Source organism: Myotis lucifugus, unplaced genomic scaffold, assembly GCF_000147115.1.
Source record: "Myotis lucifugus unplaced genomic scaffold, Myoluc2.0 scaffold_261, whole genome shotgun sequence".
Taxonomy (NCBI): domain Eukaryota; kingdom Metazoa; phylum Chordata; class Mammalia; order Chiroptera; family Vespertilionidae; genus Myotis; species Myotis lucifugus.
The window spans coordinates 1,377,381-1,400,794 of NW_005871309.1; the positions used below are offsets into that span (position 1 = coordinate 1,377,381).

At 35.6% G+C, this 23,414-nt stretch overlaps 1 protein-coding gene across 1 annotated transcript in view; it reads right to left on the bottom strand.

The window, feature by feature from the left end:
* Positions 1-472: 472 nt before the first annotated feature.
* Positions 473-23,414, bottom strand: part of KCNC2 (potassium voltage-gated channel subfamily C member 2) — a 197,593-nt gene continuing 174,651 nt past the window's right edge. Inside the window, 3 exon segments of the mRNA XM_023762782.1 lie at positions 473-609; positions 5,869-6,033; positions 8,219-9,146. Of these exon segments, the coding sequence (XP_023618550.1) occupies positions 473-609; positions 5,869-6,033; positions 8,219-9,146 (1,230 nt within the window).

Below are 23,414 nucleotides of genomic sequence, written 5' to 3' on the forward strand. Positions count from 1 at the left end.
TGACACTGCTTTCAGGTGATAGAGACAAGATGGTCCATGCAAATGAGCTGACCAAAGTCATGTTGTGTGCAAGCAAGACAGGATCCCAGACATCTTCAGAATGGTTTAGAGAGTCAAAGAACTGATGGTCCAGTGAAGTGGCTGGCATTTGGAAGCACACTGTTTTAAATATATCTCCCTGAAAATATGTTTGTGTATTAGTGTACTGGCCAGTATCTGATACTACCTGTTATTTTATTGTGAAAGGAGATCTGGGCAATTCATATGGAGAAATAGTACCACTACTTTAGATGGCCTTTAAAACCAGGATAAGATTCGTTAGCTACCCACGTGGCATTTGCTGACTTCAAATAACATCATGCAGATTTGTACTGTATCAATGGAGGCTGGAGTAATTCTATGTTTAATTATTTCCATTATAGAGTAGACAGTACTTGAAGTAATACAATTTAGCCGACTGGTGCAGTTTGGTTTACAAGATAGATGGGATGGGAGATCGAGAACGCCTCAGAGGACAAGGAGAGTTGTAGGGTGATGTTACTGGAGAAAGCCTCAGAGCATTGCCTGCCAAGCCCGCTATGTTGTTTAAGCTTCGAGATTTCTCATATCCTTTTATGAAAAAAGGCACAGACATCAGTTGAATTCAAACAGAAAATAGACACAGACAAACAATACCACACAGAATAATCAAATGTGCTATTTTTGAACTAAAAAAAGAATTTGCTTACAAAGAATTCAATATTGAGACAATTTTTAACTGCAAAAAACCCTGAAGTTCACTGTTAGCTGTTATTCCCAAAAGAGTAAAACAACTACCACAAATTACAGCTGCAATACTTAAAAATGATTCTTTCCCAAATTATACTTTGTATTGATGTAATTTTGTCATATCCAATACCAGAACTCTTTTAGAATTAGGCAAAGCAACTTAAGTAAGATATACATTTGACTAATATTATTAAGTATCAGAATACGTTTCTGAAAAAAAAATGGGCTACGTTTTCTCTTTCCATTTTTTAGTATTTACTAAGCTACTAAAGAATGCTTAACTTTAAATGGACAAGTCTTTTTATAGCATATTTAATCTTCCAGCTTTATGGAGTTAAAATTAAAAAAATGATTCTTGAATAATGACATTTGATGCCATTATCTACATGGTGTAGAATGAATGCCAATATCTAATCTTTTCAATAAAAAAGTCAAGAAAAAATAAAATGGATGAAATATAAGTTGAGTCATAATTTCAGTGAGTTAAAATCTGAATTTGATTTATGATGTTTTCATCTGACTCCCCCACCAGGACTTGAGAATAATTTGAATTCAATTCACCTTTTTTTATATTATTTTGCATTTTGACTTTTTGTTCACAATACTTCAGGAATTATAGAATAAAAGGTCCTTCTCACAAGCTTCAACCCAGTAGTTCACCTTAGCTACTCAAGAAGCACTCCATCAAAATAAATAAATAAATAAATAAATAAATGAAATATAATTTAGAAAAAAAAAGCCACCTATCAATTCACCTTTGGAAGAATTTAAATATTGTAGTGCTGTTTATTAGAAAAGATTAGAGGTAGTTAAATAAGGTAAGTTGTACCTAGTGTAAAGTTAGAACTGAACTATCTTAAAAGCAGGAAAACTATTGTCTGAAAAAGTAGTCATATTATACATCTTATAAAAGAAATATTCTGACAGCTCCATTGAAGAAGTGTTGTATAACAGGAAAATAAAATTTCCAAAGCTGAATATATATATATATATATATATGATTCCAATGAACTTATTTGTCTCCGTTAGACTTAGGGTTCACTCCTTGGGCCCGGATTAGCCTGGGTGTGTGTGATGACTCTATAGAGAGAAAGTGGATCTGTTGTGTTTCTTTATGTTCCTTTCAGCTACTTCTTTCCTTAATTCTATACTTTCATGGAACTTTTGGGGAGGAAGCCACTGCTCTCTCTCTGCCTTTCACTGGAAGAGAGATGACTGATTTAGTGATTATTTGATTTGCAAGTGTCCAAGACAAACGTGGATATGGAGTGCAATATCTGCTGCAGGGTAACAGCTGGACTGGAGAGGAATCCCTTCCTCACATACACATATACATTTTCAGCAGACTAGATGTCTTCTTTGATATTTTGTAGATGGAAATGTATGCCATCCATTAACCATGGTAAAGTTCTCCAGGAAATAATTTCTGCTAATGAGAGAATTATGTGCCAATATATTTTGTTAATATTCTGGGCTATAAAACATGGGAGCTATAAAACTCTGGTGAATGATAGAATAGTTAATGGGAAGGTGTCTTAAATAATTAAAAAAGAATTCCAGATAATTTATCCTTACATTGGGACCCTCATGTGCCTGGAGGGCTAGTAATTATTGCTCTTTGGTAAAATGATTGAATATATAACTTTGGAAATTGCAGAAAGAATAATTTTTCCTAATTGACTGTGTCACCTGAAAATGTAAACTTCACCATAAACACTGACTGGGTTTGATTAAAAACAAACTTGTAAATATGCATGAACTAAAGGGGTTGTTAATACTTATAAATCATCCATATAAAAATTTATATCTTATCCCCCAAATCTCCACACTCCCTACAGGACCTCCAAAAATGTAAAAATCTGTTTGACACTTTTATATTAATTACGGTAGTTATATATAAATCTTGGCTGCCATTCTAAATGTTTAATTATTTTTCTGAATTATAGTTTTAACATAAATATTACCTATTTTGCTTATAAATTCTTTTATTTTTAGTAACTATAATTTCAAAGTTCATTTTAAAAGGCTTCCCTTCTAATTTAGTAACAAGTATTTCATTAGTAAAATGATAAGTTATTAATATAAGTATGCTTTTCTTTATTCTGCAGGTTAATTTCTGATTAGAAAATTTGATATAAAATTTTTCTCAAACTTTCATTGAATGGGATGTTAATTTGAACTAACATCTAAATACATTATGTTCATTTTTTTCATTATGTTCATTTTATATAGTTCTTAAGATCAGGCATTTATTTGGGGCAATATTGAACCTCTCTATGCATTTTCTATCAATGGGTATGTCTTTGTTTTTGTAATGTGATTTTCTAAAAATTACTGCATTAAAAAAATCATAGTTTCTAAGTACTGGGAGTTTACTCTTTTAGGGAATCCATAAGTTTTCTTAATATATGCCCAACTATATTCATATTTGTCCACAGAAAAAGAATTCAATGGGAATCCAAATTCTTTTTCATCTATATAGGGGAGAATTTTCAGAACTCTAAAATCATCTCAGTAGAGAGACCAACTTAAAAGGTTTAAACAACGGTATAATATAGGAAATAAATGTCTGAGTGTGATTAAGAGGATTAATCTATAATCTACTAAAAGTAAATCTATAATTTACATAAAAGGAAACAGAAGAAAGGAATGAATTCCTGATAGACATGACAAGATAACACACCAAGAGAATATTAAATGAAGTTAGCCAGAAATGTTATCAGACCTAGGTGAAAAACACAAAGCTGCAAAAGAATTAACCAAGAATGAAAAAAGAAAGGTGACTATGGTAAGAAATGACAGAGAATAAAAAGCTCATAGATGAATTTACAAAAGTGTTTTCACTGATAGAAAATTTATATTTGTGAGATAAGATTGTATGCATAACTTTTCCATACAAACTAAATATCTTATTAATTGCTTTGCTCATGAAACTTAACATTTTAAAAGAAAAATTTATATTTACATAGTGCTTTATAATTTGCAAAGTTTTTTTTATATGTGATCTTTGACAGTTTAAAATTCAAAATATTGTCTAACATGAAGAAAAAAACTTCTAAGTTCTTAAACATGTGATCTTAGTATAAACACAGCATGTGATACATTATAGAATATGCTCAAAAATGTATGTAAATTTAACCACATATTACATATAAATACTTACATATAAATATATACACATATATACATCTGTAGTGAATTAAGATATGTAATGTACTTACAATATTATGTTCTACATAAGATATCTTTAGTTAAATATTATTATAATGGTTATTTAATGTATGTACATATATTTTGCTCAAGAATTATTAACTACCTTTATAAAATATTTTAAAATTGTCCTAACATAATATTTACAGGTGAAATAGAAAATGATCAAACATATTCAGATAATTGAAATACATTTTGGTGAAAGGAATAGATGCAGGGAAAGGAAATAATTGAAATGAAGAAAGATTTAAAATATTGCCTACTGAAGAGACAAAAGAAGAACGCTTTGTCTTCTGAAACTCAAAGGCATGGAGACAGGACAATGTAAAGTGTTCAGAAGAAATGAAAGAGAAGTACAACATGGATAATGAGGTATTTCAAAGAGACAGGGCATTACAAAATAAATATATGAGATCTAAAATGGTAACATATTCAATAGGGAGAAACTGCAATGAATAGCAAAGAGCACAATATTTTTTTAAATTCATTTGCATGAATATGAAAGTTTTGGAGTGGATTTTATTTAAATTCAGTCCACTGCATAATAAATTATTATAGTTCTTTCTCCATTCTGTCAATAAACAGAAAATAATCATGGTAATAAGGCAACTTGAACCACCAAAGGAGGAGGCAATAAAGAACACACCATCATTTTGTCAAGGGTGGGTTGTGTCACAAAATTATTTCTTAAGGGAGAGAAAAAAGGCCCAGTTGTCCTTTTTTCGTTGTTAATTCTCACTGAGGATATTTTTCCATTGATCTTTTAGAGAGAGTGGAAGAGAGAGAGAAAGACAGAGAGAAACACATCTGTTGGTTGCCTCCTGCATGGCTGGGGAGGAGCCTGCAACTAAGGTAAGTGCCCTTGAAATTGAACCAGGGACCTTTTGGTCCGCAGACCGACACTCGATCCACTGAGCCAAACCGGCTAGGGCTCAGTTGTCCTTTTTTCTGTAAAGTTTGCTCAAAACAAAAACAAAAAACAACACCTAGAAAATGGTCAAAGTGGCCCAATCTAGGAAAACGGAACCACGTGATGGAGTCAAGTCTCAGTATTCTGTTATATCCCTTAGTCAAGATGCCTTCCCAACAAAATTTATCCATTCAAAATATCTTCTATGTGCCAGGCACTTTCAGTGTGAATTGAAAATTAGTAATAAATTTAAAATTATTACTATTGCCCTAAAGAGAAATTATGTAACCATATGTTACAAGTACATAAGTAGCCTTTAAAGTGATTGGGCCTTTCAAGTTCTGTAGGGCCAAGGATCTCTCACCTTTCCAATCTTCTTTCACTCAGCTAAATCACAGCAAAAAAAAGTCCAAAAATTGGATAAAAGACTTAACTAGAGTATGTTTAATGCTTTTCCTTGAGAAAAAGCTTATTATTGTTTGATAATTATAAATTACTTATCATATATATGCATAGTGCCAATTAGTGAGTTTTATTAGTTGTAGAAAAAAAGAACTTTTAAAAAGACTTGATAAGACTTATATTAAAATAATAAGATGAGTGTCTTAGTTTTTAAATATTCCATTACAATTCTTCCCATAAACACATGGAAAACCAAAAAAGAAAAAAGAAGTGAAGAAAAAGAAAGAAGGAAGGAAGGAAGGAAGGAAGGAAGGAAGGAAGGAAGGAAGGAAGGAAGGAAGGAAGGAAGGAAGGAAGGGAGAAAAGAGAAATTCCTTTCAGATATGACAACCACGTAGACTGCTATGATGAATATTTTTAAATGTTTGTAATGAGAAAAGGTGTGATGAGGAATGAGAAAGAGCACTATGTGTAGTTTTTCCTGGAAAATGACGGAAGGGAATTTCGCAGCACCCTGGATATTTTGCAGCGCTTAATTTCTAAGTCACCTGTGAGGATCTGATTAAATGCTCGCCTACCTTTCCTGATCCCTCCATCAGAAGTGCATGTGTAATCCCCTGTCGTCAGTAGGAAACACGTTTCCCCTCTTCTGTTTTTGTCTCTGGTACTAGAGCGTCTGATAGGAAGCCTTTCGGGGGGTGATAATGGCGAGTCACGTCCCGAACTGTCATCACCTGATAGCACTGGTCACAGCACCATGCCCATTGACAGACAGTGATCGATGAGGAAATGAGACAGACAGTACAGAGAGTTTACACCGAATGTCCATAGTACAGTCGCTCGATATACAAAACAATAATCACATCATGGTAAGAAAAAGATTGTCATCACTCACCACAAAAATTTACATGGAGCAAAATGGAAATGTGTTGAAAGAAAGATAAATGTTCTTGGGCAAGTTTTAATTCCACTTGGGATTCTATCTAAGAAGAAATTTACTTTCACAAAACTAAGATGAATTCAAAATGAGTGTAATGGTGAAGTAGCACACAAATTAATATCTTATAATTTTTGACATGCTATCTAGTTACTGTGAACGGGATCTTTTTTAAAGTGGAGCCTATTAAGGAAAAACTCCTAAGTAAATATATGGCTTTTGCAACTCTTTAAGAAACACACTTCTATTATTTTCTGAAAGTATTTTTTTTCCCAAAATCTTAATAAAAATAATTCCAAAGCTGACAAACTTATGACCAGGTTCTCTAGTTTGAAGTGATAAAATAGTTTTGAACATAATGGAATGAGATAAACTTCTCCAAATGCCCTTGAAAAAAATTGCTTACTTCTGTATATTTGCCAAAGATGGTCACAATCTATCAGCCTGGATACCAGCCTCTTATAACAATGTTTACCCTAGGGCTAGGCTGAGGGTGTGTCCTCTTTATCCATGCCCTTCATAAGACGCAGGTACTATGAGAACAGTATGAGGAGGCCAGCAACACCAACTAAACTCTACCTTTCATAAAGACATTCTTGGCCTAGCAGTTTTCAGGTATACATTGACAGAATTTACAGAACAATTTCCTGAATAAACAGGAGGACTGTGAATAAAATATTTAAAAAGCAGTTCAGCTCCAACCACATTTTCTCCCTATTTACTCCATAAAAAACTTCTAGAAGCTAAGAAGGAAACCTATGAAAATGTCACCTGGCTTTTTTGTTTGCTTGCTTGCTTTGTTTAATTGCTGGTATTTCTAAATATGCAAAATTACTCACATGGGATTATCATAAATAATTTTTATACACTAAAAAGATTATATATAAACAACTTATAGTGAATGCATATATATTTTTTAATCTTCATCATAGGTAATTAAGTTGTTTAGTCTACAAAATATTTTATCTGTACCAGACAATAGACTAGAGATGATACTACTGATGATCACTTTAGCAAACTGAATGTCAACTGACAGTCATTCTTATCAGTCTTCTCTGGGTTATCTACGGCAATGGAGAGGAGTAGGGATTCAGCTAACGTCAGGCAGTAAATCATCCAATATTCAATTGTGGTAAGGAAGAGAACCTAATGCATTGTGACGAGGTTCTCTAGTTTGAAGTAACAAAATAGTTTTGAACATAATGGAATGAGATCAATGTCTCTAAATGCCCTTGAAAATTTTGTTTACTTCTATATGCTTGCCAAAGATGGTCTCTGTGGATAAAAAAGGAAATCCACAGAGAAATTCAATGTTGCCATTGATGAGCCAAAGCCCATCATCTATCCCAAGAATAATGATAAATTGATTATATAACACCTTGCTCAATCCAATGGGATTACGTTGAATACCCTACCTAATTTAGTAATAATAAAAATTTAATCAATTCTCCAGAATATTATTAGGGAAGACCTTCGTTATCCAAAGGGCTACCTTCCATATCACCTCTTTGATGTTTAGGCCTTTGAAATGTAAACATCCATTCTTCTTAAGTAACTGCTTCTTGTGAATTAGGTTGAGATGCATGGCCCCATGTGGCAGAGATAAAGCTGAGACAAACACACCAAGCGAAATGATATGGAGATCAACATTTTGAGGATGAAGGATGGAAAATGGCCAATATCATACCATCACATCGTGCAGGGAAACAAAAACATTGGCACAAGAGCAACACACAGGCAAAAGAAAATATTGGCACCATCAGCAAAGGGCAGGAAAACTCTATAGACCAGCTATGCAGACTTCTACTTGGAATTTATTTAGAAAGGTACAATCTAGCTATCTATAAGCCTGACACAAACACATGTTTTGTGAAGGGGTAGAACTGAAAACTCATGAACATTTGCAGAAAATGAGAATGATTGCCTTCTACCTATTGGATAATACTGGTCTATAAAGTATGCAATGGCATGCATTTAAAATTATGCCTTACCTGATCTATTATGTTCCAGAAGTCGATTGTCTTTGCCCAGACAGGTGTCACCCTGTGTGCTGTTGCAGGCCATATTTAATTCGGTCTTGCAAAAAGTAGGTGAGCTTGCCTGAGGGGCAGGAGGGATGTGCTTCTTTCTTTTCCGTGGAAGTTTCTGCTTCGCCATTGCCAAGGAGTAGTACATCCCAAAGTTGTTGACAATGACAGGTACCGGCATGGCTATTGTCAGCACTCCAGCCAGAGCACACAGGGCTCCTACCAGCATCCCTGACCAAGTTTGGGGGTACATATCCCCATAACCCAATGTAGTCATGGTCACCACAGCCCACCAGAACCCAATAGGGATGTTTTTGAACTGCGTGTGCTCACTAGCTGAAGGGTCATTAGGTTGAGCGCCTACTCTTTCGGCATAGTAGATCATAGTAGCAAATATCAAAACTCCCAGAGCCAAGAAGATTATCAGCAGCAAAAATTCATTAGTACTAGCTCGAAGAGTATGTCCAAGCACCCTCAGACCTACAAAATGGCGGGTGAGCTTGAAGATTCTCAGGATCCTCACAAATCTTACCACCCTGAGGAAGCCAAGTACATCCTTAGCAGCTTTGGATGAGAGCCCACTGAGTCCCACTTCCAAGTAGAAGGGTAGGATGGCCACAAAGTCAATGATATTCAAGAGATTTTTGATGAATTCAAGTTTATTGGGGGAAAAAACAATACGGACTAAAAATTCAAAAGTAAACCACACCACACACACGCCTTCTACGTAGGTCAAGGCAGGATCCGTTTCGATTTCATACTGTAGAACAACACTTGTGCCATTGATGACTGGTTCCGTCTTGTTTTTCACAATATTGAAAGCTTCATGGGTCTCCAGGCAAAAGGTAGTGATTGAAACCAGGATGAAGAATAAAGAAGCAAACGCAATAAACTGTAGGGGGGAAAAAAGGAGAGAGTGATCGAAACCATAATATACTTTGACCCAGATTTAAGAACATCAATCCCTCTAGAACAGCGGTTCTCAACCTGTGGGTCGCGGCCCCTTTGGGGGTCGAACGACCCTTTCATAGGGGTCACCTAAGACCATGGGAAAACACATATGTAATTACATATTGTTTTGTGATTAATCACTCTGCTTTAATTATGTTCAATTTGTAACAATGAATTTGGGGGTCACCACAACATGAGGAACTGTATTAAAGGGTCTCGGCATTAGGAAGGTTGAGAACCACTGCTCTAGAGGAAAAACATTGAAAGCATTTTTTGAAGATTTCACTTGGGATGTTGCTCCAAGGAAAGATGAGATGTACCGGTAACATTAATTAGAGTTGCACCTGGATTGTGTTTCAAGTTCTGTTATCAGCTGATATAGGTAAAAACTTTTGATTGATGTTGCAAAACAAATTCTTGACTGTTTTTTATACCTGTAAAGAGAACATAAAAATCACTTCCAAAGAATGTTGAAGAGCAAAAGACTGAAAAATAATAATAAAAGTAGACAATGGCTCCAGATATTGTTTATGATCCTAGTAATCTTCATGTATTAGATCAAGTTCTTACATCATACTATGAGGTGCAGTCCACACTAATGGAAACTTGGAAGCCACTCATACTTAACTGCAGGTTTCTATCTGTAGATAAAATGTTCCCGTTATCACGAAGTATGAATGCGAAAAAAATATTTGAGTTATGTTATTATTTAAATGATATTAATTTAAGGTGGAGACTTATCCAAAGAGCAAATCTATGGAAGAAAATAGGCAACAAGACTGAAGAAAGAGAAACAGAGTTAAGGAAAAAATTAAAAAGACAATTTTCTTCCTCTCCTCAAAAAGAACTGCAAATGTTTAAGTATCATGTTATAAAGTTGCAAGTGTTTTTTTAAATTCAATTATTTCATTTCTTAAACCAATAATATATGAATACACACAGCTACTAATACAGAATCATCATAAAAGTTCTCACTTATATAGTCCTTACCAGTACCAAACACTGTTAAAAGCAATTTACTTAATTCACTCATATCAATACTTATAATAACACTATTTCCTACTGCATTTTACAGTTCTGAAATATTAGCCACAGAGTTTAAGTTACTTTCCAAAGTCATAAGATTCAAAGTGACAGACTTGAGACACTATCCTGGCACATTTCACCCAAGATTCTGTTCCATTAACTACAAAACCCTCAAATGTAGAATACAAATATGTTGAAATATTTATCTTGGGATCACATATTTCTTAATGTTAAAGATCTACAAAAGTTGAAACGCAGTTGTTTGAGTGAATGGCACCGTTGCAGTCAGTACCAGAGGCTTTCAAAGTAGCTGGCAGATTCCTAGTGCTCTCTGATTTAGCATACCCAATGAGCACCAAGGTTCCTTGAATGTCTAAACCTATAAATTATTCAGGAGCAAGTGGTGATCAGTCAAATGGAGAGAGGTCCTTATCTATATATATAAAAGGCTAATATGCAAAGTGTCTCCTGGGGAGTTCGACTGGGAGAAGGGGAGTCCGATTGCTTGCTATGACATGCGCTGACCACCAGGGGGCAGCGTGGAATGAAGGAAGGCCCCAGCCGGCAGCCGGCAGCCAGCAGCCAGGGAAGAAAGGCCCTGGCCAGCAGCAGGAAGGTCCCAATTAGCCCTGATCACCAGCCAGGCCTAGAAACCCTACCCATGCATGAATTTCGTGCACTGGGCCTCTAGTTTGAAAATAAAAGAGTATTCCAAAACCCAAAGTTGCTCCCTAATACCTATTCCTCAATTATGCCATTGAGATTTAAGTTTCCAGAAGAGATTGAAACCAATTCCTTTTTTTTTTTAACCTCTTAAGGTTCAATGTGAGAGATACAAATCTCACCAAATATGTAAGAGATATACAAAAGAATGAAAAAAAAAATCTTAGGACCTTTACTATCTGCCCTAAAGAAACACCCAGATTATGGAACTGTCTCTTTGCAGTGGGCCAGTTAGGACAGCATCATACAGTATTATAAGGCATGTCCTTTTCATGGCTGTGACTTATTTTCCCATGTATATCTTCCAACTTCCTTTGTTGTTGTTTTCCACACTGGAGGATATGTTTATTAATTTGAGAGAGAGAGAAAAGGAGAAAGAGAAAGAGAGAGAAGCATCACTGTGAGAGAGAAGCACTGATCAGTTGCCTCCCATAGGTACCCAGACTGGGGATCATCAAAAGCAACCTAGGTATATGGCCTGATCAGGAATCAAACCTGCAACCTTTTAGTGTATGGAAGCCACCTGTAAGGGTTCCCTTTGGTTTTGACATTATAATTTGACTTGTCTTTCCAGACATATTGTGAGATATCAGCTTGGGTTTTTTTTTCACTCATATTTCCCTCTGTACACATAAATACAGTTCTTTTGTTATTCAAATACTTTTTAAAACAGTATCACTAAGACCCTCTAGATTGTTTAGAAGTTAACATCTTGTGGGGAAGAATCAATTACCTGTGGTTCATACATTATTTCTTAAATTAAAATATTATCTATAGATTTGATGGTCACATTTTTTCTGACGCCCCATAAAATCTTTAGGCATCAGAACCATACTAAGGTGTTTACATATTGACCTCCCTCCCATCACTCCCCCACATTCTCCACCATTCCCACCTAGTCTCAAGCTTTTCAGGCTGTGTTAGAAGTTTTAGTGCACCAGTTCTATCTATGAGGCGGTAAGAGAATATAAGGCAGTTAAAGTAGACTGCAATTTTATTTTATGCTTTTAGTGTTCCTCAATCAGCATTTTTCCAGCTAACTTTGTAATTTCAAACCCTTTGCACCTATATTCATAATTGAATTAGTGGGACTTCCCAACATCGTTTCACAATCAGTCCAAGCTCACCAGCCCGCCTTCCATAAAACAAAGACAGTTTACCAGTCTGCTTTGATGTTTGTCAATATAAAACACTGGGACTTTTCCAATCAGACATTTTCTACTTTTCATTCATTCATGCAACAAGTTTGTATTAGATGCCTCTCTGTACCAGGCTATAGGGCTAGGGTATTATTTTAACAGTAGTTAAAAAAGTTAACCCCTGTCATTAAGTAAATCACAATCTACTAGAGATACAGAATTAAATAATGAACCATAAAAATTATATAATTGCAGTTGTAATAAATGCAATAAACACAAATAAGGATCAAAGGGGACTTTATTTAGACTGACAGATTATAGAAACCAAGAAAATATCAATAGTTTGAAATTTGACAAATGAATGGAGGTTGACGTGATGGAAAGGGAGACATATATCACACAGTAGGAAGTTTTAACAAAAATAATCTGGATTTTTTCCATTTCACTTTCTCAAGTGATGCTTTGACTATCACAGGAATAGCAAGTTTTCCAAATCTGCCTCTTGCACAAATCATGGTGAATAAGTCCCAACCTAGCACAGAAACCCTGACTTTTTAAAGAGTAACTTCTTTTTCTGAAGAGTTTCAAGTCAACCAAAACTATTATCTTGGTTTTAAAATGAGGCCCCAAGATGACTTTAGAACAATCTGACTGCAGGTAGTGTTCCATTCGACTTGCTGACCTATTGGGAAACTTACAGAATTCACTTGTCTTAAATTATTGTTGCCAGCGCCATTGTTTAGGATGAAGTGAAAATAAAAGACATATATTATACATACAACTTAAAAGGAAGATCAACAATACAATCAAAAAATGGGCAAAGGACCTAAATAGACACTTTTTGAAAGAGGACATACAGAAGGCTGAGAGACATATGAAAACATGCTCAAAGTCACTAATCATCCAAGACATGAAAATCAAAATAACAATGAGATACCATCTCACACCTGTCAGAATGGCTATCATCAAAAAAACAACAAACGACAAGTGCTGGTGAGGATGCGGAGAAAAGGGAACCCTCGTGCACTGCTGGTGGGAATGCAGACTGGTACAGCCATTGTGGAAGACAGTATGGAGTTTCCTCAAAAAGTTAGAAATGGAACTCCCATTTGACCCAGTGATCCCACTGCTAGGAATATATCCCAAGAAACCAGAAACACCAATCAGAAAGGATATATGCATCCCTATGTTCATAGCAGCACAATTCACCATAGCTAAGATTTGGAAACAGCCTAAGTGCCCATCAGCAGATGAGTGGATTAAAAAACAGTGGTACATCTACACAATGGAATACTATGCCACTAAAAAAAGAAGGAACTTTTACCATTTGCAACAGCATGGATGGATATCATTATGCTAAGCGAAATAAGCCAGTCAGAGAAAGATAAATATCAAATGATCTCACTCATATGTGGTATATAATGATCAACATAATTTGATGAACAAGGATAGATCCAGAGACAAATGGTGGTGGATGGGGGGGGGCGGTTAGAGAGCAACCAAAGGACTTGCATATTACCATAACCAATGGACACAGACACTGGGGCGGTGGGGGCTTGGCCAGGGTGGGAATGGCTGGGAGCGGGGGAGGTCAATCAGGGAAAAGGGAGACATATGTAAACTTTTAGACAATAAATAAATTAAAAATAAAGAAAGAAAGAAAGATATATATTAAGTGGGTTTTTTAATTTAAAGCGCTATGAAAATATTAGAAATCATTATTATACATACTTGAGTATGCATTCAAAATATAATAATTAACTCTATAAGAACTTCTAGAACTTGATGCCTATGCTTATTAAACAAACTATTATGTTGGCCAGCAAAGGTCAACAGCTCTTAAGATACCACACTTGGTGGTTGGAATAAGTAGCATGAATCATCTTGTACTTGGAAATCATTTATATTGACCACCCATATTCCTACAAAAGGAGTGTAGCCTAAAGATCACACTCATTAAAATATACTTGGGGAGTATATACACAGCAAACTTCTTACCTCCGGATCAGATGTCAGACTTGTGGGGAGAAATCTGCATTTAACTAGCTTCTTAGGTGATTGCTACGCATACTAAAGATTGAAGACCATACTTGCAGTGTTTTTGTTTGTCTGTTTGCAGCAGACTGATAACACAGGAATGATAAGTCATTATTAAATGGATTGGATCAGTTTTTTAAAAAATTATAAGCATTTGTAAAATTTTAAGAGAACCTTAGTAATTATCATTTACTACCTCCTACATAATGGGATGTTTGTGCCTTTGTGTGTATGTTGCGACATCATTAAGGCTTTCACACAAATACCTGTGAGCAAACAAAGCAACTGAACAGCCTCTATATAGATACAATTCTAAGACACAAAACTTTGGAATCCAAAATTTGTCTGTCTGTTTTTATAAGTCATTTGGCACTTGCATTTATCAATATTTTTATTGGCATTATTTAAAGTACAACATTATATTTTGTATTTATATCATTCTTCTTTGTAATTTTTATAGCTCAGTATATCTAGCTTTACATACTTTGTAAATCTGCTGGAGTGTGACAATTTTATAACAGGAAAGTAAAAGTAGTATAAAAAAGAAAACAAACTTTGGCATCTGGGAGATAATATTCATCTCAAAGGTAGGTGCAGTAGGTGATTATTTTGCTTAAAAAAAAAGCCCAGCTAGACACTAGATAGCTGCTGTGTGTGTGTGTGTCTGTGTGTGTGTGTGTGTGTAAAGACTTAAGGTCACTAGGTATGGTCAAGAACAGTGGTCGGCAAACTGCGGCTCACGAGACACATGCAGCTCTTTGGCCCCTTGAGTGTGGCTCTTCCTAAGCCTTAGGAGTACCCTAATTAAGTTAATAACAATGTACCTACCTATATAGTTTAAGTTTAAAAAATTTGGCTCTCAAAAGAAATTTCAATCGTTGTGCTGTTAATATTTGGCTCTGTCGACTAATGAGTTTGCCGACCACTGGAATGAGAACACTGAAAAGAGAACCTGAGTGTGCCTCATAATAACATGGTAGGATATTGGAAGTTGGTTTGAGATGTAGAAGTTTGAAAAGTGTTGAATTCTGAAGAAAAGAAAAAAATGGGAAAGGTCTCTAAGGAAAAGAGGACAGGCCCATAATACCGGTATGAGTGCCAGCAAGGGAGAAATTCCTCCTTATGTACAGCTACAGAACATTGGGGTAATAATGAGAATATTACATTTTAAGATGGTATTCTTTTATGCCTTCAGCAAAAGGAGGTTGTACAAACCAACTGAATGTGACAATGCTTTGAATAATGAAGGTACTGAGCCTGGGAGGACAGATAGAGGAGAGCAGTCATCCATGGCAGGTAAGATACACAATGTGGCTCAAAAACATAGGATGGCAACAAATAAGAGTGAAAGGTAATCAGGAGAAATGTAGCCTGCATGGAAGACCTCGGAGATAAGGGGGAGAGACAGAGTTTTCCATGAAAGGAAGAGTGGAGCTCAGTTTATTAGGAACTTATTTTGACTATCAAATGAAAGGGTGACCCTGGAAGCCTTGTAAACCTGGAACTACCCAGAGGCAACACTTGATTGCATCAGCAAGGAATTTGTGCACTTTATCTAAACTTAATTCATAGAGCCTTGGATGTGAAAAATGTATTCTTTTGTTTCTGACTCACTGCGTTGAACTGAAATGGAAAAATATGAGGCTAGATTAAATACTATTAAGACAAAAATTAAAAAGAAAGGTAATGGAGAAAATAGGTTTTATTTATTTGTCTTTCTCCTCCAGTGAGCTGGGAAGTCTTAAAAACTAGAATGATGTCATGTTCATTTTTGTAACTCTTGCTCCTGGTTCAGTTGGTAGTATTTAGTATGGCTGGCTGGATGAATAGGAGGATGGGAGAATTAAAGAAAGAATGAATAAATGAACAGAATAATAAAGTAGAACACACTCTACTGGAAGTAAGAATGATGTAAAAAAAGAAATAACGTATTGAAACAAGAAAGTATAATTATCGAAGCAAAAATGCCAAATTTATAGCAGAAGCAAATTTAACCAGTTTATTAATCCAAATGCTGCCACTAGTAGCTTCCATTCATGGGGGTTGGGAACCTTTTTTCTGCCAACGGTCATTTGGAGATTTATAACATCATTTGTGAGCCATACAAAATTACCAACTTAAAAATTAGCCTTCTATATTTGGTCAATCACTTAATTAACTTATCTCTAATGACATGGCAGGGCCAGACCAAGTGATTTCGTGGCTTTATATTACCCATGGGCCGGATGTTCCCCACCTCCGTAATAATGGATCTTGTGTCTTAGCAGGGAGTTGGAAAATAAAATCACATTGTCAGCTTTCTTTCTTTTCCCCTGTGATAAGAACACCAATTTCCACAGGCGTTAAATGAAAACAAAATGAGGCATGTTAAATAATCACAATTTAGAAAGCTTTCCAAACAAGGTATGTCATGTTGACTGAATTCACAGAACCGAGATATCATTCCAGTCATCTTCAAATAGAAAGATCCTGCTAACGTGTTGGCTTGTGGGTCCACTGAGTAGCCCTTTCCTCTATAAGCCGAGTGTCCAATACCCTTAGATACACAGAGTGCCCAATACCCTTTGTCCAATTAGCAACCATGAAGAGGAAGTCCTGAGTCCAAGTTCTACGTAGGAGGTGTTATGTCAATCTACCTCAAAGCAAACATTCAAGTAGATCTTTAGGATGTGTAATAGGCTGAGAGAAAGCAGGATGGGGGAAGTGGGTATATTTTTATGTTTCATCATTTTCTCTTTCCTGTTAGTATTAAATATAACTGGACCTGATAATTAATTTGAAAATGCCAGAACTTTCAGCATGAAAGGAAGACCAGACCCATTAAGTGACCCTTCTCTGCGCTCTCTGAGCCCAAGATCACTGCTATTGTAGCAATTTTCACACACTTTTGTTACTGATTCCACACATCCACAAGTTGTTCAAAGAAAGGGACTGAAATATCTATCTCCAGAGCAAAGGACAAGGTCTGACCAAATGCAAGAAGTAGGTACTCAGTTCTTGTGAAATTAGTAAAGGAACACATTTTTAAAATATGTTTATGTGGTATATAAAAATTCATTTGTCCCTCAAACAGAATCTGTCCTTTAAAGGTCATTTTATATTCTTAATTCACAATTAGAAATCTCGACATATTTTGCAAACCTTGAAGGCAAAAATAACAAAATTGGGGAAAAAAAATAAACTCAACTCTATTTTTTAAGTGAAAATCAGTAAGAGCATTTAATATTTGGAGATTTTTAAAACAAGTTACTTTAAAAATAAGCTAAGGAATTTCAATTTTTAAAATTCCACATTAAGTATACCTATTTTTAGTTTGTATTCCAAGGACATTATATGTTTTCCAAATGGGAATGGTTCATTCCTATTTTGCCTATTCTGTTCTTCTCTCTTAAATAATGAAATGAAGACATGAAAAGAGCAGGGACTTCAAGTATTGAAGTATCTGAACTCATAGGGCTTCCTGATCCAAAATTTCCACTTTGGAAAATTTACTCTGGTAAAATCTATACTAATAAAGGGTAATATGCAAATTGGCTGGGACACCCTCATGCAATGACTGAACAGCAGGCTGCATGGGGTGACCAGGCCGGCTGGGGGAGGCAGTGAGGGGCGACCAGGCCAGCAGAGGGGCAGTTATGGGTGATCAGGCCGGCAGGCAGAGGCCATTAGGGGAGATCAGGCAGGCAGGCAGGTGAGCAGTTAGGAGGCAGTGGTCCGGATTGTGAGAGGGATATCGAGTTTAGGCTCGATCCCTGGGATCAGGCCTAGACCGGCAGTCAGACATCCCCCGAGGGGTCCTGGATTGGAGAGGGTACAGGCTGGGCTGAGGGGACCTTCCCCCACCCCGTGCACAAATTTTGTGCTCTGTGCCTCTAGTATTTATATAAAAGTACAAGGATATACTCAGAAGAACATTCACTGAAGTATTCTTTGTACAAAACAAAATGTAAGTGTCTGTGAATTGGAGGTATGTTCATAATACAGCATTACAAAGAATGACATAGCTCAATACACACTGATAAGATATAATCTCCAATGAAACATTAAACAAACAAATAAATAAAAAAAGACTGTGGCACAACATTTGCAGTCTAATCCCATTTCTTTATATATAACTAATGCATGTAAATAAACAGAAACACTATGTCCTTAGCACTGGTAATGTCTGGGTGCAAGAGTGGCATTGGGTAAGTGTCTTATTAATGGGCAATTCTGATTCTATAAAAGTTTAAATTTTTTTACAAAAATTGTAATCATATATTATATCTTTAATTTTTTTTAATTTCAAAGAAAACAATCACCCAGAGAGTATTAAACCTGGATCTGGATCTTTATTCCTAGTGAACATTAAATTGCTTTTACTAGTCTGTAGAAATGACACACTGGCAGCTTGCCATTTTTCTTCTTTTCTGCAGCGTCTTAAATTTGGCAGATGCTCTTAATTATGTATGTGTTCAAGTCCCATACCCTAGCTTTGCCATAATTAACAAGTGTGCTGTTGTCCACAGAACTGTGGTCTCTGGAGAGAGAAAAATATTTTCATTACCAAGTCTGTCCTCAAGGGCCAGCCAAATGGGGACAACTAGTGCCCATGTCTGCTGATTCCATGCAGAGTTGAAAATTACTTCAGACTCTTCTTAGGCTGGTAAGTGAATTTTGCTTTATCCAAGTTTTACCATTTTTAAGGAGTTCCCCAAACTCTGCTGCATTTGAGGTATTATTTAAATGTAGGAAGGCTGAGATTCCTTCAATGGAACACCACACACATTCAGAAGGCAGTGAAGATGAAGAAGATAAAGTTTCAGGTTCCTGTATAATCACGTGGGCGTTTATGACACATTCTATGTTTTATGTCTATACCTGCATATAAAATATGTTTAGTGTATGGATGGATATATATGTATAAATTATATATAGGTATAAAAATCAATATTAAAAATATAAGACTTAGATTCTTCAAATCAAGAAAACATACTCAAATAGTACTTTTGGCCTCTGAGATTTATGTGGCCTCTGATAAATACTTCCATGTATGTTTTTTGGTAGCCTTGTCCAAAACACAACATTCCTTTACTATTTTTTTCCTAGGCCACAGACTGATTTCACTGAAATTTTGATTGTTTACAGTCAAGGCCTATTTACTCACATGCAATTGTAATTTTCTGGGATTCAGGAAAGGGGGCCTATATACCTATTAATATTATTGCAGTGAATTATGGTGTTCAAAGTTAGGTAACATGAATGAAAAGTCACCAAATATGAATATGCAGTATCATTTTGCTTTTCTGAGTCTTGCAATAAAATTTAAAGTGTGTGCATAATTAATATATTTCATAAAAATAATTTTTTATAATTGTTTCATTAGTTAAATTCCACATTTCTCAGTCATAAAAACAATAACAGATTAGAAATAATTAATTCAAAATATAAACATGAATTATAATTCCTAAATTTTCATTATTGAAAACTTCCCCCAAAGTGTCTATCTTTAACATATTAATTCATTTTAAGTATATTATAAATGTATTTTTTAATGGTTCAGTTTGTCTTTGAATGATATGACCTATACCACCATGATCTAGGATTACTTAGGGGGCCACATTTTTTAGCCTATCTACCTATCTACAAGTCCCCATATATCTTTCATGAGGCTAACAATCACTTTCCAAAAGGAATTATGCATGAATCTGGTCTTATTTAGTTGAAAGTGGAGGGACAGTGATGGAATGATAAAGTTGAAGGTGAAGGAAAGTGGCTTACAAACATCTACCAGAGATGCACTGATTTCGATATAACTGTTTCTTTCAACATGATGGCACTGTGGTTATAACACACCCTACAGTGTCTACCTGTGTGGATGAGAAAGGGGCCACATAAAAATCCTGACAAGCTCAGGGGAGCCCTGCATGGTGGCCTTACAAACTCAGAGACCAAAAGTAACCACATAGGATGATCTGAACATAAAAGTTCCTAACTAAGCATGAGTCATGGTGGTTAGTCACCTCCTAAGCCAGTAGCTTCCTTGACAAAGGTCAGTCTTTTAGAGAGCCTGTCTACTGTCTTTTTGCATGTAAGATAATACACCCTTGGAGTGTCATAGTAAACCCTTTTTTTCTGGACCCCTCAGGGTACAACCTCCCAGCAAAGCAGGAGACCAAGAACCCCTCATTGTTATCCCTATGTGCTGAAAATTAATTAACTATCCTGTACCCACCAATGTAAAAGAAGCATGTGTCTCTGTTTTATTCTTTCTCCAATCCCAGAGATTTCCCCGCTTTGCTTTCTCCTGCCTCCCTAACCTACCACAAATTGATCTCATATAACCTCACTCCTCACCTTACATCTCCTCCTTTGATTCTGATTATAAAATAAGATGAAAACTGCCATTCTCTGGAGCAAAATTGCAATCCTTTGAGATTTTTGTTTCCAGCAGTGTAGTCAGGCAAATGAGATTCAAATAAACTGATACAAATTCTCTACTGGTTTAGACATTTCTTACATCGACACCTGCAGTACTACTTTTGCTGGTCCAGGGACACCAAAGGATGTCCCAAACTTCAGTCTCAATATTGTTTTTCTCTTTTTCCTATACATACAGTACACTTGCTCAGTAATCCTTTTTAAAAACATTCCATTATGCCTACATAGTCAAATACTCAGTCTTCCCAACCGCGGCTCCAAAGGATCTGGTCCTTCCCCCACACATAGTTATGTATTAAAGTTAGAACTTTAGTACTCCTTCTTCCTCAAGTTCATTTTGTTTAGTGGATATTTGCTTTTCCTGACTACACAGCCTAGGTCAGGAACCCCCAGTCCAGTCTAGTCTACCTCAGCCGGTGCTCCTATGTGGACTCGGAACACTAACGTTTCAGTGGTTCCTCCTGGGCCTGAAGGTCTTGGGCACTCTTGCAAACAGTTGCAAATTCTTCCCAGAGGGCAGAGGCAAATTTTCTATATTCCATAAAACAGAAGTTCCTGTGTAACTTGTAATTTTGTTACAAGGAGTAGAAAAGCCATTTTTAAAATCTGGAGGGGATTGATTGGCTATGTAATTGGAAATCCAGTAAAAGTCAACATTACTGTTGCTTGCCTTAGCACTTTAACTGTATCAACGGCTATCAAAGTGTGGTCTGGGGATTTCTAGTGAAGCTGAGACCTTTCTAGGGATCCATAAAATCAAAATTAGTTTTGTAATAATACTATTTTTTTTTGTCTTTTTACTCTCATTGTCTCACTAGTTTTCAGGGGGGTTTTCTGGAGGCTGCATGACCTGTGATATCACGACAGAGTGAATGCTCACGTAGATAGAGAACCCAGCCGTCTCCTATCAGTCAGACATGAGATTTACAAAAAGATAATACAATGCCCCTTCCTCACTTTATTTTTCCCTTTTAGAGATTTTTTAAAGATTATTTTTCATGAAATATGTGTTTTTCTCACACTTAAATGTTAATCGCCTCTAGAAACATCCTCACAGACACACTTAGAAATAATGTATTATCAGCTACCTGGGCATTCCTTAGTCAAGTTGACACACAAAATTAACCATCACAGTGACCATTATACATTCTATTTTTGATGGTTTCAAAAGAACTTCAAACTCAAATATATCGCTCAAATCTGATCTTTCTATTCCATTATATACCTCTGTTATTTTGAAGCATTATTTACCAACTAACCTACTTAGTACTTAGGCCCGTTTTTTCTTCCCCAACACCTCTGACTGTTGAATCACTGAATCCTGCAGACTCTCAGACTTGAAATATGTCTAGTATATTTCTCTCATCTCTCCACTCCAAGTGCCAGTAGCTTAGCTTTTAATTTGCCTTTAATTAGCTTTTCTGGGAGTACTAGGAATAAGCACTCCTTGGAGGGAGCAAATGTGATTATGCCATTCATCTGCTTAAAATAGTTTAATGGCTCCCAATTACAGGGTAACACACATTGTTCTTAATATGTTATTGGATAAATTTCTTTCTGTGGACCTTACATACCTTTCTATTGTGAATATTACTATCCTCTATGTTATGCAGGTGCTCCATCCTCATGCCTCTGTACATGAAGTTCTTCTCTCAAATCTATCTCTTTCCTTTGTATGGCTGGAAAAGAACTACTTAGTATTGAAGACTCAGCTCAGAAATCAATTGGTCTTTGGAAAAAAATCCCTGGAATCTGAGGCAAATTTAAGCACTTTCTTATAGTTATCTATTCATATCTCTACTGTAGCGCTTACCTCATTTCTGTAACATTTTATTTTCTGATCCTTTGGTAGAATACAAGCTTTTGCTAGCAGGAATTTTTATTTGTATTTTATGTCAAGGGGTCTGAGTTAGTGCTTAGTAAATATTGAAAAGAAGTAATAGAAAAGACTATGGACATACCAAACATAAGGCTTAATTCCATTTGGTTCATTTATTTACACCCATACTTCCCCCATATGGAATATTAAGAAGGCTTATGAAGACAACAGCATAGGAATAAAACTGTAAAGTTTTACTTACAGTAATAAAACTATAATATAAGACTAATAAGGAAACATTGTCAGTCTGAGTGACAGGAGCAGGGCAATGTCAGAGATGAAAAGAGAATGCTTCGATGAGGAGGGGTTAACATAATGTCAGTTTCTGCAGAGTTCAAAGAAGATAAAAATAGAGAAAGGCCTATTGGATGAGATCACCGGGCCATCATTAGTTTCTCTTGGTGAACAGTTTTAATTAAAAAGAAAAAGGAAGAGAATCCAGATTTCAGGATTAACAAGCTAATGGGTGTTGAGAAGTATGAGTGGCAAGTAAACACACACACATACCAAATTACTCATTCACAAGGGTTTGAATCCATTTTGTCCATAGAGATCATTACAAATTTAAACGTTTTTCTGGCTCTTCTCTAAGAATAAACAAAATGAGCTAATTCCAGAATATATAAAAAGGTAATACAGACTGAACCATATTTTTGAAAATGTAAAGAACTTAATAATGAAAGATAATACTAAATATTCCTGAATACTATTATCGAAATTATCTAAATAGACATTTCTATCCATAATCAATCAGAAAGCTATCTGATTTTTTAACTAATTCTACCCCCAAAATCTAACTGTGTATCCATTGTGCTAAAAGGCATCAGGAAAGTAAGAAATTCAGTGCTATGCCACTGGTAACAGTTCTACAGGATTGATAAGTGATAATAGAAAAACTAGTAATAGCTTTAAGATGCCATACTGCCTTTGCCATTTAAAAGATCACAACCCTAACAAATAAAATATATAAAATGTATGTTTTCTT